The sequence below is a fragment of the Chenopodium album genome, chromosome 10, assembly GCF_948465745.1.
Source record: "Chenopodium album chromosome 10, dcCheAlbu1.1, whole genome shotgun sequence".
Taxonomy (NCBI): Eukaryota; Viridiplantae; Streptophyta; class Magnoliopsida; order Caryophyllales; family Amaranthaceae; genus Chenopodium; species Chenopodium album.
This window is the reverse complement of record NC_137843.1, coordinates 34,867,099-34,882,243: the sequence shown is the minus strand read 5'-3', so window position 1 is coordinate 34,882,243 and position 15,145 is coordinate 34,867,099. Positions and strand designations below refer to the sequence as shown.

The 15,145-nt window shown below is 34.2% G+C and overlaps 2 protein-coding genes across 2 annotated transcripts; both read left to right on the top strand.

Moving 5' to 3' along the window:
- Positions 1–1,008: 1,008 nt before the first annotated feature.
- On the top strand, positions 1,009–7,564 carry LOC145563897 (uncharacterized). The gene is made up of 3 exons (XM_081624293.1): positions 1,009–1,139; positions 1,220–1,345; positions 7,273–7,564. Exons 1-3 carry the CDS (start codon positions 1,107–1,109, stop codon positions 7,450–7,452), a joined length of 339 nt encoding a protein of 112 aa, XP_081480419.1. The 5' UTR covers positions 1,009–1,106; the 3' UTR covers positions 7,453–7,564.
- Positions 7,565–14,347: 6,783 nt separating this feature from the next.
- Positions 14,348–14,761, top strand: LOC145565161 (uncharacterized). Its single transcript, XM_081625247.1, has one exon. It carries the CDS (start codon positions 14,348–14,350, stop codon positions 14,759–14,761), a length of 414 nt encoding a protein of 137 aa, XP_081481373.1.
- The last annotated feature ends 384 nt before the right edge of the window (positions 14,762–15,145 follow it).

Genomic DNA, 15,145 nt, shown 5'->3' with positions numbered 1-15,145 from the left:
CCGCAATTTTATTTAAAGGTTGCATATTTTTCCTTTATTTAATGTTTATTATTAGTTAGTAAATCGGGGGTGTTACATATATTTATATTCAATTTAATCAATTTGATGTTTTTACTATACTCAAATTTAATTTAATCAATTGGTGGCTATCATCTATCAGTCTGTCATAATTTATTACTCCTTTTGTTTCGTACTAACTACTCCGTATGATACTTTCCTTTTCATCTGATTAAAAATAATTATAACATATCTTTATTTGATAATGATCCACTATTATTTTATTATTTATTTTTTCTACCAACTCCAGTTACATTACTTTATTTATTTTTTATTATTATTTCACTTATTAACAATTAAATATATCTCCACTAACTAAACTTTATATTATAAAATGAATAAGAACTAATCTAATGAGAAAACTAATACTCCGTAAGTGTTAATGACATAATACAAAAAATGACACATGAATGACTTGATAATGATCCAATAATAAGGTAAATAACTCAATAATTACTCTATTTTTAAAATGACCTTATTTTGAATACTTATTAATTTGGTCAACTCGATCCAAATTCAGTCAACTCAAAAAGAATCTAAATTGGAATTTGAGCCAATAGTGAATAGCAGTATCCTAATCAAGCTAAACTGAACTTAAACGCAATGAAACCAACCCAACCCAAAGTTATTTGACCAGAAACTAACCCGGTCAAACCTGTTTTAAACTCGATATAAATTTATCTAGAATATGAATCGATCTAAACTTTGCCAGACCCAAACCCAACCTTGACTCAAGATATTTTAACCCGACCCAAATCAAACCAAGGCAGATTAAAAGGGTTACCTTGATCGATCCGAACAGACTCGACCGTCATAGGTCAATCTAAACTCCATCTGATTACTCGAACTGACGTCCCTCCACCCTACCTACGAGTGTCCATTCAGTAAGGAATGAGAGCTACAGTGCCCACAGAGTATGTGTTGATTTCTAAGACATTTACCAAAACAAACAAATAAGCGAGACATTTTAGATTTTACCTATTTCTGTGGCTTTCCAGCATTCACCTTTCTACCCAAACGGATTGATTATTTCCTGGAATCCTAACAGAATGAGGTGGTCCAGCTTAGCTCCATTGCAGAAGGTCTGAGCTTAAGCTAATTGAATTGAACTCCCTCCAATGAAATTGTTAGAAATTCCCATTGATTTATCTGTGAATTGCAGGCACAGGTTCCATTAATAGTTTGCAAGAAAAGAGAAAGAGAAAGAGAAAGAGATCAAAAGCAAGCCTATAAAGTTATTGAAATTACCCCACCTCCCAAACATCTTGGTATCCGTTGCTTTCCTCCTGTAAGTTCTATCTTTCTTTCTTTCTTCTTTTTTTCTGCATTTTTTCAAATGGGTTTTTTGCTTACTGCCTTCATTCCTCAATTTCCATGTTTTTTTATTTGTTTGTTATGCTTTGTGGTTATTTTAATTTGAGATGATGCAATGAACAGATTCAAAGACTATATTCTAGTGAATTGAGCCCTTGATGTTGGTATTTCCTTATTTTCTACAGTGCTGTTCATAGCAGATACAGGTGTTGTATAATTGATGTTGAACTCAATGTGGTTAGCAAATCCTGCTGTAGATAATGTACTATGAGTCATTGAGTCGGCTTCAGGGCTTAGTTGTTAATTTATAGGTGATTGCATGATGCTCTTTAAGTTTTGGTATACCAACTACAATGACCCTGCAGCTTTATCCATTACCATTAGTTTCATAATTCTATGTTTATTATTGCAAACTTGCACGAGTGGTCGTGCAAGGTCTAGCTATTGCTGTTGCTTCGCTTCTGTTGCTTCGCTGCTGTTCCGAGTGCATGAGGTGAGGCGAGGTGCAGGTAGCAGGAAGGGAGTGGCTCTGTGTTGTTGTTATGCTGTTAGTGAGGGAAGGCAGCAAGGTGAGCAGGACTGTTTTTTGCGTGATAGAGAGTTGCATTTGGACTACAATGTTGGTGTGGGCTATTTATGCAACTGTGCAGCAACGAGATGAGGTGCAGGGCTACTGGTGGGTTGCAGCGCACAGCAGCAGCAGCAATGTGGGTGCTTGCAAGTGCGATTGAATGTTAGACTAGGGCTGCTGCTGTGTTTGTGCAAGGTTTTGTTTGTTGTCATGGGCACTGGCAGCAAGGATAGGGTGTGGCTTGGGATGCGTGGAGTGCAGGGGAGGGGATGGCAGGGCTGCAACCGCGGTTTTGTTATTGGTATTGGGTATTGTTGTTGGGTGAATTTTTGGCACTGAATACTTTAGTAAGATTCTGCTAATGTATCTGAAAATATCCAGATATTCATAGTCTGTTGTCATCTAGAATCAGTGAGAGCCTTGCCCTATTCCCATTTATTGACACTCGATTGGGAAGACTTGTGCTTATGTTGCTAAATGTGGTTGTTGGCTAGCAAGATCAGATTCTTAGGATAATTAAGAGACATCTTCAAATAGTCTAAGGTGGGTTATTAATCTCTCAATAGGAAATTGATTAAAAATAAGTTATGCTTTTTCCATTTTTTTTTTTTACTTTGATTCTGAAGTTATAATCACCCAATCTCTACTAGTTAAAAAATGGAGTAAAGGCTTTATGGCTTAATGAGTACTGAAGTAGGATAAGCGAAGGTCAAAGAGAAAACAATTCATGTGTTCTACTATAATACTGTATTACAAAATGATGATCTAAGATCTGAATCAATCGTAATTCTTGACATTCAGAATACTAGTATTGTTTTGAATTAATCTTTTTTATAGCATGAAATGGCTAATAACACAAGTAGAAAATATTCAAAATTCATTTCTATTTACAACCCTTTGTCAGGAGCCGAAAGAGGTTTATGAAAGCTATCTTAGATAGGTATGCTTATTGACAGAATAATTGCCACCCTTTTTGTGTAATGGCACTGTTATTATCCGATCTCTCAAAACTTAATGTGCAAATTGCTGGAATGTTTGCTTTCTTTGTCCCCACTGCTAGGGGTTTTTTATTTTTTTGTCCCCACCTGGTTTGCTTCTGTGCCATTGAACTATGATTGAGGTGAATTTTATGCTCTTGCGTAAAAGAGTGAATAGGCTGAGATAGAAATTTGTGTTTATTGTAACCTAAACTAAATTCATCGGATTAATAACGCTTTTCAGAGGCATTATATATTCGTCTAGTACTTTAAACTTCCAAGTCATGGAAGAAGATGAGATTCTAGTTGTGCAGGTAAAGCCTTTTGGAACCTATTTCTCACAGCTTGGTAATTGGTATGATACTTGTTGGACTTTCTAGGGTGCTTTGGGACAGATCTTAAGTAAAATGGCTTCTATACTATAAGTAAAGTATTGAACTTCTTGTCCTTTGATGAACTAAATATGTTAACTTGTTAAGATACTCACTTTTTCTTCAAGTAGAAAACAGTTGACTATTAAGATGTCCCTGGATCTGGAATGTGCTATAATATTATGTGAGTTGTGGGAAACCTAAGGCATGCCTTGGCATCAATTCACTTATAATGAGGTTGGCAATGATTAAGGGAGTGGTGGATCATAGAAGCGATGCTGAAGAATAAAATAAATGATACACTATACATGAGTTATCCAATGACTTGAATTGATGGTTTATCACCTATAGTAGATTCATACTTTCATCTTTTCTTATACTTTGTTTGGATAGAAGGAAATGGAATGAAAAGAAGGGAAGAGAGAGGGAGGAGAACAATTTCTCTTGTTTGGGTAAAGGATTGGAGGAAGGAAGGGGAAGAAGAGGGAGGATCCATTTTTCCTCTCTTTAATAAGCATTATCCCTGTAAAATTGAAGAGATTTGGAGGGAAAATGGAGCTCACCTTTTCCCTCCCTTTCTCTTCCTTTCCTTCCTTCTTTGTTATCCAAACAAATTATAGTTGTTTTTTCATAGTTTATTACGAGGGTCACTGGAATTGGGTGGGGGAAGAAATTATGTGATATTGTGATTATTCCAGATTTTAACCACATACACATGAAGAACCATTATGTACAGATGCTGTAGAGTCAATAAGGCTGATTTGTGACAAAAAGCTGATATTACTGATATGATTGATGAATCATGCCATATTACTTACGATCTTATATGAACTTGCATTTGTAATTGTCACCTCTGTTGTAATTACAATTATGATTCAATATTGTGATCTTGCAATCTTCAAGTGCAAGCCTAAATACAAGTAGTACACTACGAATGACTTTTTAAACTGCAAATTCCAAATTCCAAATTCTAAATGCTTAAAACCTTTTTATTTTTATTTTTTTTTTGCTTTAGCTTACTAGGAGGTTTCCTCTCCCTGAAACGTATAAAAGAAATTTTGAAGTAGCTGTTTCTCTCCATGTCCTAATTTATAGTTAAGAAGCTTTTTTTTTTTTTTTTTTTTTTTTTTTCTTTTTCTTTTCTTTTTTTTAAGTGACAAACATACACCCTTGTCTTCTAAACTTACGATTTTCTACTACGTCAAAATTTCTAGTAGTGAATTAGTTCAATGAAGATAAGAATAAGGACTAGGAATTATTAAAAAAAAAAATTAAAAAAAAAAAGGCAAAAAATAACTGTATAGCAGATATGTGAGATTGCAACCCTTTGTTCTTAGGATGTTAAACTTGAATAATCTTATGAGGTTAGTATGATGAGTAAAGATTGTTAAGGACATTGTTTTGCGATATATGGGACCATAGTCTCAAGTCTCAACTTTTACACTAAAACTTTATTGGGGAAAACTTTGAATTGTTAGGAGTTAATAAGGCTTTTTAAAGGATTTTTTAGAACTTGTGAGTTGATGTTTTGCTACTGTAAGGCTGTGTTGCTTGATATCTAATTTTATGATTTCAAATTGTTGCATTTTTTATTAGGTTTCTGTTACTTACCTAATTGGATATTGGTATTGTTACTTTGCTAGTCCCTCCAAGCTCTGATACTTCCACTAGTACGACTGGATATTAAAGAGGATTTTCTGGTTTATCCATGCTTAATGTTTTGCTTTGTATTGCGGAGTACTGGACTTTTCAACACTTAGAGAGGTCCAGATGCCAGAAGGCTTCTTCGTGCATATTTGGGGGTTTTGCAAACCAATTTTTTTTTTTTTTTTTTTTTTTTTTTTTTTTTTTTAGTAATAAATTCTTAGAGGGCTGCTTGTTTTTCTATTTCATTGGTTTTGTACTGTGATAGTGTATTACCCAAAATACTCTCTGTTCTGTAATTCTTATCCGAGAAAGTGACATTTTGTCTCACCCTTTCATCTTTTTCTTGGGGAGGCCTATGTGGGACATATTCTTGAATTTCATGACTGGTGTGCAGTGTGCTGTTTTGTATTATTAGCTTCTAGTAAAATCCTGATCCTTGTGCACTTTCTTTTACATGGAATAATGATTCTTTGTTGAGACGATGAAGGCCTCTTGCTCCTGTAATAGTAATTTAATTATTAATGTTTCCATGTTGACTATACACAGAAGATGAAGCACAAAAGGGGGCAAATTGTTGCTTATTGAATTAATGTGCTACAGCAGCCCCATAGTATTGATCTTGCAGTATGCTGGGCTAAAGGAATAACTTTGTTGTTTTGTTATCGGTAAGATGGATGATGGTGTCCCCTCTCAGAGCGAACTTGAGGAATGGGGGCATGAGAATGCATTACAAGTTATCCCTGTGATGTCTACATTGGGACTTCACTTAGTAAGAGGAACATTTCCATTTCCTTGGTAAGTCTTGGTGACTCATTTGACTATATTCTGGAGATTGGTACTCTACATTTCAAGCAAGTACACAAAATCATTTTGAAGAAAAATTACAAATTCAATAGTCTAACTTATTTTGTGGAACTGAGGTTATCGGACATGAAACTCCTCAAACTTAGGATTGAGGTCTTATTTATCGAAGACTCTGGTATGGATATGAAAGCTGTTGGTTTTTGGTGCTTTGATAGTGAACCCTTACTTCCTAATAATATATATTGAAGAAAGAAAGGGTGCAAATATTCTTTTACTTGGGGGTTAAGGCCAAGGCTTCTGATTTTGACACAGTTGTGTATCAAGCATTTTGCGATTGGGCAATTCTTCTCCCAAAGTTAAGGAGCTAAATTTGTGTGTCCAGCAACAAAAAGGCAAATGGGCTTAGGTCTTAAATCTTTTAAGCAAAGCACAGAGTTTTCTCAAATTCTCCTTGATTAGGCTTATTCGATACCTCGTTTGCAGTTCACTCTAAAAATACTATTCTAAGTGGAAATCGATTAGCCTTATTCGTCAAGTTGTGTTGAATCAGAGCATTATTTGCTACAATCCTGTAAACAGGAGATGCAAAATGAAGGTGACATCATTAGGGAAGTATGATAAGAGAGCCCATTATGATTAGGATCTCCTTTCTCAACAAAAGAAGAATAGATAGTTGAATTTGGATTTATTTAGGATTGAGGATAGATAAATTTCCTTACAAAATTTTCTCGAGCTCAAACGTTCAATGGGGAGGAGATTTACAATGGCACATGGGGTTACATTGATATGGAGATGGATGAGTATGGATGCACAGCATGGAACAGGATAATGTCAAAGAAATTTGGACGTGTGGGAAATGCATACTTGTTTGTGTGCTTTTTAGTAAATTCCGGGTGAGAGAGCTTCATAATTTGTATTTTAATAAATTCGGTAGTTTGGTCCCTTCCTTTCCCAAGCCCTTATTCAATGACCAATTATTGAAGTCTGAGCATTATTGTAATTCCTGGAGTTGTTACTCCTATACCTGTTTGAGGTGTTAGAGGAGTTGTCATCATTTCATCGAGATAAATTGCCCTTACACAATCAACAAGCATTACTAAACTCCTTTCTTTAGATATGCCATCGAATGTTAAATCACCAAAATTATATTGGAGCGGGGTCAGTGTTGCCTTGTTGGTATGTGACTTGTGGTACTGGCTCAGACACTAAGCGGAGAACAGATCTGTTATCTTTATTTTTTGGAAAAATTATCGTGTCTGAAAATTCGTTTTCGGGGGTGGCCGGAAGGGGAGAAGGGTGGTGGGGTTGTCTGTAGTTAGCTCTGCATGAATATCTGTAAATGAAAAAGGCATCAATGATATGTTTCTTCTTTACTGGTAGACTAGCAGAAGTTAAAATACTTATCTGTCATGTTTTATTAAATGTGTTTAGAGCCACATACTTGGACTGTTATGAATGAATGAATGTTGTGCATGATTGGATTTCTTATATTGTGGCATCTTATCATTGTCATTATGTTCTCTTCTAACAGAACCTTCAGTGTGGAGAGAGTGTGACAATTGAAGGACAAACTTATACAATCTCAGCCGTTACGCACAGGTATGAACTCCGAAAGGGAAAATACGAACCCAGCGAGAAGAGGCTTGATGTTCTATCCACTGGAAGACACATTTTGAACTTGTACTTTGAAAATTTACTGCAGAAATCATAATTTATTTGAAACAGGATTAAGAAAAAAGAATGTAATTAATAGTCTATAGCTCTGTAATCCTTAAACCATAATTTTCCATTGACTAATTATGAATTATTGTGTTGAGGTGAAGTTTGGTTTTCCTTCGTTTTATTTTCATCAAAAGGAAAGAATTAGATATGGAAATGGAATTGGGTTGACATGAAAATGACCCGACCCGACATTAGCCTATCATAAGGCCGACCCAACACGAGAGGCACATAGGTGGGCCATGGGCAGTGCATGGGCTTCATTTTCAAAATTTGTCACTAATCCAGCACGAGCATGATGGGCTGACCCGTATCGACACACATTTTTGACCAATTTACACAAAATATATACTTCTTCCATTTTCTTTTAAATGTAACACACCTTGGCACACATTTTGAAGAATAAATAAAGCAACGTAAACGGACAAATTATTTAAAATAAACTATGCACGTAGTACTTAATCTTTCTCTAATCTTGGTGTTCAAAGTATATTGATAATGTCGCTCGTTACTCTACTCTAATCAGTATCTTAAAAAGCATGCCAAAATTTGCATTTAAAAGAAAACAAATGAAGTATAAATTATTAGGTGAGTCGTTGGCATGACACGATACGTAGACCGAGTTGTCCATAGGCTCCAGTTATGAATGATCAACACGAGTCTGGCATAGTACGAATTTTTCTTAGCTCGTTCTAGGCATGGCCCGCTTGAGCACGAGACACGCTAGCACGACACGTGGGCTTGCACGACACAACCGATGCCCACTTTAGAGGACCATCTTTGCATTTGGTATGTTAAATTTAAATTATAATCAATCGAGTTTGATGATTATAAGAACCATAGAAATCATTTCTAAAAAGGTTTTTACATAACTTTAAAGATATCCTTCTACAACCTTTAAAAGTGAGAAGTTGCAAAAAATTAGCAAGAATGAACAGTGTTCCTCCAAAGGAATAGTGACTTTACCACATATTACTTTCATGTTGTTGCTATTTGCGAAATTGCCATTGCTTTTGTCGACTTCTTTAGTTAATTTTGGTTTATGTATTAAGAATCATTAGGTGTTTTTGCATGAGAAATTATCTTTTTTCCTTGTTTAAAGGCATGTGTTTTTTGGGTGGGTTAGATATTTGTAAACTTTGTAGACTATATAAGATTTTCATTGTGATCTCATATATATACATTCTCTGTTTGTTTGAGTGAAGAAGGTATTCTGTTTCTCGAAGATGTTCTTCCAAGTTCTCATTCCTCCAAGTTCCAAGGCAATTTTCAGTCACTTATCTATTACTAATTTCCAGAAATTTATTCATTATATTTTTTGAGTTAATTTTTTAGAGGTTGAAATTGATCTCGAATTATGTAATTTGTTCAATGTTTCTTGATTGTTTGTTTTTATATATTAAAATTTGGGGGGTGCAATTTTCTCTGTTTTTTGTATGCACTCTAGAATAATTAAGGAGTTCAAGGATGAAATTGATTTCGAATTATGTAATTCGTGCAATCTGTGTTGATTGTTTGATTTCATTTGTTTTGATTTGTTTTGAATTTACTTGTGTGGATGAGATCTTCTTCGGACTTTGTATGCACTCTAGATTGCTATTAGATTTAGAATTTGGACATAATAGGGTTTACAATAGTTTAGTTTTTTTGGGTTGTTGCATGTATTTTAGTCTGGTGACATTTTTTTGTTATTTTAGCATGGTAATGTTTTGAAGATACATTTTTGGGTTTGGAATTTGGTATGCATGTAAGTGTTTGCAGTAATTGTTATGTGATTTTTGTGTGATGGTGTCTTGAATTTCCATTTTGAGGTTCGAAAATTGGTATGCATGGACATTTAAATTAGTTGAGTTTATTGTTAAGCATATGCATATAAGTACATGTTTTAAATTGTTAATAATTTATTCAAGATTTCATCATGATAGTGTGTTTAGTATTAGTTTTATGGTTTGAGAGTTGGCATGCAATAAGGGTTTTAAATGGATTAGATTTGTCAAAGAGCTGGTATACATTTGAGGGTTTTTGATGGTTTAGAATACTGAGATTTAAAAATGTGAGATGCATAGCAAACCTGATTAGCTATAACTCAAATTGGCTATAACTTAGGTGAATAAGTTGCAAACCAATCCCAAATATATAAGGGGATTGGTATAATCGTGGTTAATGATTTACATACTATACATATATTGTAACATTTTGATGATATAGAGATATGTTTAACGCTACAACTAAGAAGAACGATCGACAATATTAGCTAAAATCATTTTTTTTTCCACAAATTCAATTCTAAATTCACGCTAAAACCAAGTAGAACGATCCACGTTATTAACATTAAATCTTTATGTGATGGTGAAAAGAATCCGTTCACTGTTGTGGCTCTTCCTGAAACGTATTGGTTGGAGTTGACACGATTTTCTTTATGAGTTGCTGACATTTAGCTTTGTGTTCTTGAGTTTATATGACTTTTGGTATTATTTTGAGGTCTAAATTACTGTTTATTCTATGATCATGGTAAATATTGATAGGAATCATGTAAGGGTTTGAAATGGTCTAGATCACTCAGGTTTTTGGATGCAGTTTATGTGGAGTGTTAAGGGTAAATTAAGGAACATTGTCTATTGGTCTAGGTTGAGAAATGCGGGAAATGAAGGTGGTATAATGTTTATTGGTCTATAGAAAGATGTTTGAAACGGCTTGGGTGTGATAACTTTAATTGTATCTTATTTGGGTTGACCTTAGTCTAAAATGGTTGATCATACGTTTATTACAGGTTATGGATGTTCCACTCACACAAGTAGTGATATCATTTCGTCCTCTGTTGAAGCAAATTACCAGATGTTTGAACTTCCCTGATCCGAAATACCAATATCTCAATCTTCGGAGAAACATTGCTTGTGTGGCTATTAGGAATGATAGTAGTGTTGTTCCTGTCGTTTACCTTGGTGGAGATACGGAGAGTGTATATGAATCGTGTGAAACTGCAGCTAGAAAAATCGTGTATGATCTCATGAAAAAACATGATATAATTGTTTATGATGTAACAGCCTTACAAAAACAGATGTTTGAACGTTGTGGACGATTGTATAGTTATAAAAAAGAGGAACTGGAGGGAATTGAAAAAGGAGAATCTGCGGTTTATTTTCATGGAGATATTTCTACTGAATTTGGTAACAATCAGAGGAAAGTTGTTATTGATTTTATTGAAGTGTTGAGGTCTATTTTCAAGTGAGTTGATATAAAGTGTACTCCAATTGAAATTATTGAGCAATTCCCTAATCAGTATATTTCATGGTTTACCATTATCCATCATAAGAATGGTTCAGGATTTTGGTGTCTGTTTAGTGATTATTGTACAAGCCAAGATGCGGCTAAGCAAGATCTTGCTAAGAAAGCTGTTGATTATCTCATTGATGTGTGTAATATTGAGATTAGTGGATGCTAATTATAGGGCAACGACTTGTAGGTTTGATGCTGTGTTCTGTGTTTTGGAAAAGGAGAGTTATTTGAGTGCAAAGGAACGAGTGTTGGGAGTTGCAGAACAGTTGGAACCTTCAACAAGTCTTGTAGAACAGGATTGCTTAGCTGGTATAGGGAAGGAGTCTCAAGTTGCGGTGTCTATTCAACCTGTTGTAACTTTCAATAACACTGATGTTAGGTTTCAAGTTTTAGAATCATCGGGTATTATTGATTCCAGCAGTGATGTTATTTTAGAGGTGGCAGGCTCAGAAGATTTACATGGTCAATTGAAGCGTATAAGGCTTTCAAAAGACTAGACTTTTTAAGTTTGGGATGGGGTTGTAGGAGAGGTGTCTACATAATGCCTATCCTTTTTTTTGTTTGGTCCTTCGACTAAGTTAGTTATTGCTATAATTAAAATGTATAGATGTTTTGTGAATGTATGTTGTTGTTGATAGATTTTGAAGTGCTTGTGTATTGAACTCTTATTAGTATATATATATGGGGGTTTATATTCAGACGTATGGCTATGTAATTGTTGTAATGGATCAAATATATTCTATGATAGTGAATATTTTGTGTCGACTTCTGTTTTAAAAGCTTCACTATTAGTTGCTTTTTAAACTTTTTTAAACTCAACAAAATTTACATAAAAGGTTTATTGTTTGTTTTGTTATGTGAGTTCAGGAGATTCAGATCACAAGTTGTGTGTACTAAATTTATTGAATAATTGATATAACAAGAATTTCAAGAACAGCGTATCTTGGATTTTGCAAATAATTTCGGGAAATGAGTGAGTTTTAACTTGCTTTTTAAGATTAAAATTTTTAAAAAATCAATTTATATTCAAGTAGTCTGAAGAGTTTAATTTACATTCAAGTAGTTTGGGGATTAAGGCTTATCAATTTTATGTCTGTTATTAATCATCCAGATCGTTTATTACAAGCACCATCGACATCCAAAAGTTACAAAACTAAACGTCTAAGAGGTTTGGAAAGTGGAAGAAATGAAGTAGATGATGCAAATGTATCAAAAAAAAATATATATTAGAGTTCAAGAAACAAGTAATTTCAATTTCCTTTTTTTTTTTCTTTTTTTTTATTTTTTTTTTGTGCTATACACTTTGTTTATTTTTTTGTATTGAAGTGATTTGAACATTAATATAAATGATTTTCATGTTTATTATTGTAAGCACCTTTGTCAACAAAGAGCTACAAAAGTAGACGATGTACATATTTAGAAGGTGAATGTAGTAATCAGACACAAAGGTAAGTAGATGCTGGTTACTTTGATAATAAACTCAAAATACAAAATATGGTATATCAGTGTTATTATTTTGTTTTATTAAAATTTGTCTGAATGTGTGTTGTAATTTCTATTTTAAAGGTTACAAGGACAATTAAATGGAAATGCCCAAAAAAAAAAAAAAAAAGCAAAAGAGTAGAAGTGACAAGTAATTTCTCAGCCATCTTTTTTAGTATTTCATATTTTAAATAGAAATCGAGGAAAAAAAATCAATATGCTAATTTCCAGTGTTCACATTTGATACAGAGAATTCAGATGCAGTAATTGGGAAGAAGATTCCTACTCAGGCTTATCAGCTTTCTGCACCAACTTACTGTCATAGGTGTATGGCTAAAAAATTTGCCTTTGAATCACTTCACTTTTGTTGGTTTGATGGGGAAGTCAAAGTTGTTGTGAATGAGTATCCTCCGCAGCTTGTGAGGTTATTTACTTATACAGATGAAGAAGCAAAACATTTTAGGCAGTATGTGCGACTATATAACAATTTGTTCGCTTTCACTTCATTAGGCGGAGATTACGATGCTAAAACAAAAAAAGGAATCTATGTTTTTAAGTTACATGGCCAGATTTATCATCACATTTCCAGTTTAGTTCCCGGAGAAAAAGGGCCAAAATACATGCAACTTTATTTTTATGATGGACAACAAGAACTAGCTAATTGTCTTAAATGTTTTCCTGTATTAAGGGAGAGTATTTTGGCAATATTGATGGAGGTTACTGATATAAACCCATATGCCAAATTTTTTCGATCTTTGAGGGGAGTTACGATTAGTGATTCGACACAAATTCTGTTGAATAAAACTACGGTTCCTGATCAGCGTGTTTATAATGCTCCTGCTTCAGATGAGGTTGTTGTTATCTGGTCAGAGACTACTTTTCCCAGTGAATCTGAAAGTCCACATATACTGGTCACTGGTCAGAATAATTCTTCTCATACAATCAAACATTATTATGGTTGCTATGATCCTCTGCAGTATCCATTACTATTTCCATATGGTGACTGTGGGTGAACTCAAGGTCTTAAGAAAATGTCTATGGGTGGTATGTAGCAGTTACAGTCTCAGCCGGATCCAGTTTCTTCTTGTAGTGTACATACTACTGAAGATTTGTTAGATGAAGAGGCTAGGCGTATAAGTTCTACATCTTTTTTTTTTTTTTTTTTTTTTTTAATAAGTATGTATGGTTTTATATATGTCATATATATGCTTTTCTTGTTTCATACTTTTTTTTTTCAATTACTGATTTGTAGGTGCAAATGGAAGTTCATCTAAGGCAGATAAACATATTTCAGCTCGAGAATATTATGCATATAAGCTTCAGTGTCGCCTTGGAAATTTATTAATCAGAGCTGGAAGATGTTTTCAACAATATATTGCTGATATGTATGTCAAGGTAGAGAATACACGCTTGGATTTCTTCCGTAGTAATCAACAGACAATAAGGGTTGATCTTTATCAGGGACTTCTTGATACTATTGACTGTGGAGAAGATTGTGCAGCAAATGTTGGTAAGAGAGTCATATTACCTGCAACATTTATAGGTGGTCCTCGTGATCTTAAGAAGAGATACTTAAATGCAATGTCGTTAGTTTAGAAGTTTGGCAAGCCTAATCTATTTATAACAATGACATGCAATTCCAATTAGCCTAAAATTAAACAAGAACTTGCTGTTGGATAAGAAGCACAAAATAGGCCAGATATTGTTTCAAGAATATTTAGAGCAAAGGTTCTTGCTTTAAAACATTTAATTCAAAAGAAAAAGGTATTTGGAGAAGTAGCTGCAATGATTTATGTTATTGAATTCCAAAAAAAAAGGCTTACCACATGCTCATTTTCTCATTATATTGAAATCTGAGTTCAAAATAAGTCCCCTAATGACTTTGATAAATGTGTCTGTGCTGAAATTCCGTCTATTGAAAATGGATATCTTGTGATCAAGAATATGATGCATGGACCATGTGGTCATTTTAATCCAGAATGCCCCTGTATGAAACATAAAGAGCATCGTGGGCATTGCAAGTGTGGTTATCCAAAACAAAACTGTGATGAAACAAGAAGTAACAATAATGGATATCCTTTGTATCGAGAAGGGCTACATGTGATACTGTTAAAGTTCGGGGAGTTATAATGGATAACACATGGGTGATTCCATATAATCCATATCTTTTAGCATATTTCAATTGTCACTTGAATGTTGAAGTTTTCTCTACTATTGAAGCAGTTAAGTATCTGTGTAAATATGTTTATAAAGGGCGTGACAGGATATCTTTCAATATTGTTCAGACAAAAGATGGAGTACCTCTGCAAGATGAAATTGAACAATATGAATCAGGTCGGTGGGTTTCACCTTGTGAGGCTGCGTGGCTTCTTTTTGGTTTTGATTTATATGAGATGTATCCTCCAATTTTACCTCTTCCTGTTCATTTACCTAACTCTCAGTTGATACAAATAAGACCTCATGAACAACTTACAACAATTGTTTCAGATAATAAGCGTACCAGAACTTGTCTAACAGAGTTCTTTAGAATGAATTGTAAATAAGCTTTAGGTACAGGTTGGCTGTACAATGAATTTTCAGAGCACTATCTCTGGGATGCATCAGATAAACTCTGGTATAAAAGAAGAAACAAAAAAATTCAAATTGGAAGGTTAGCATTTGTGGGGCCTTCTGAAGGTGAAAGATATTATTTGCAGCTGTTGCTTCATAATGTCAGAAGTCCTAAGTCGTTTGAAGGTCTACGAGCAGTTAATGGTTACTTGTGTGACACTTTTCAGCAAGCAGCACTTAAGCTTGGATTGATGGAAGAAGATGATTGTAGGAAATATTTCAAGCATTACCCCAAACTTAAACCCCACTGTGATCATACACTTAGGCATGGTGGCGTCCAAAGGGAAGGAAGCTAGAGCAAAAGAGTCGCCAACAAG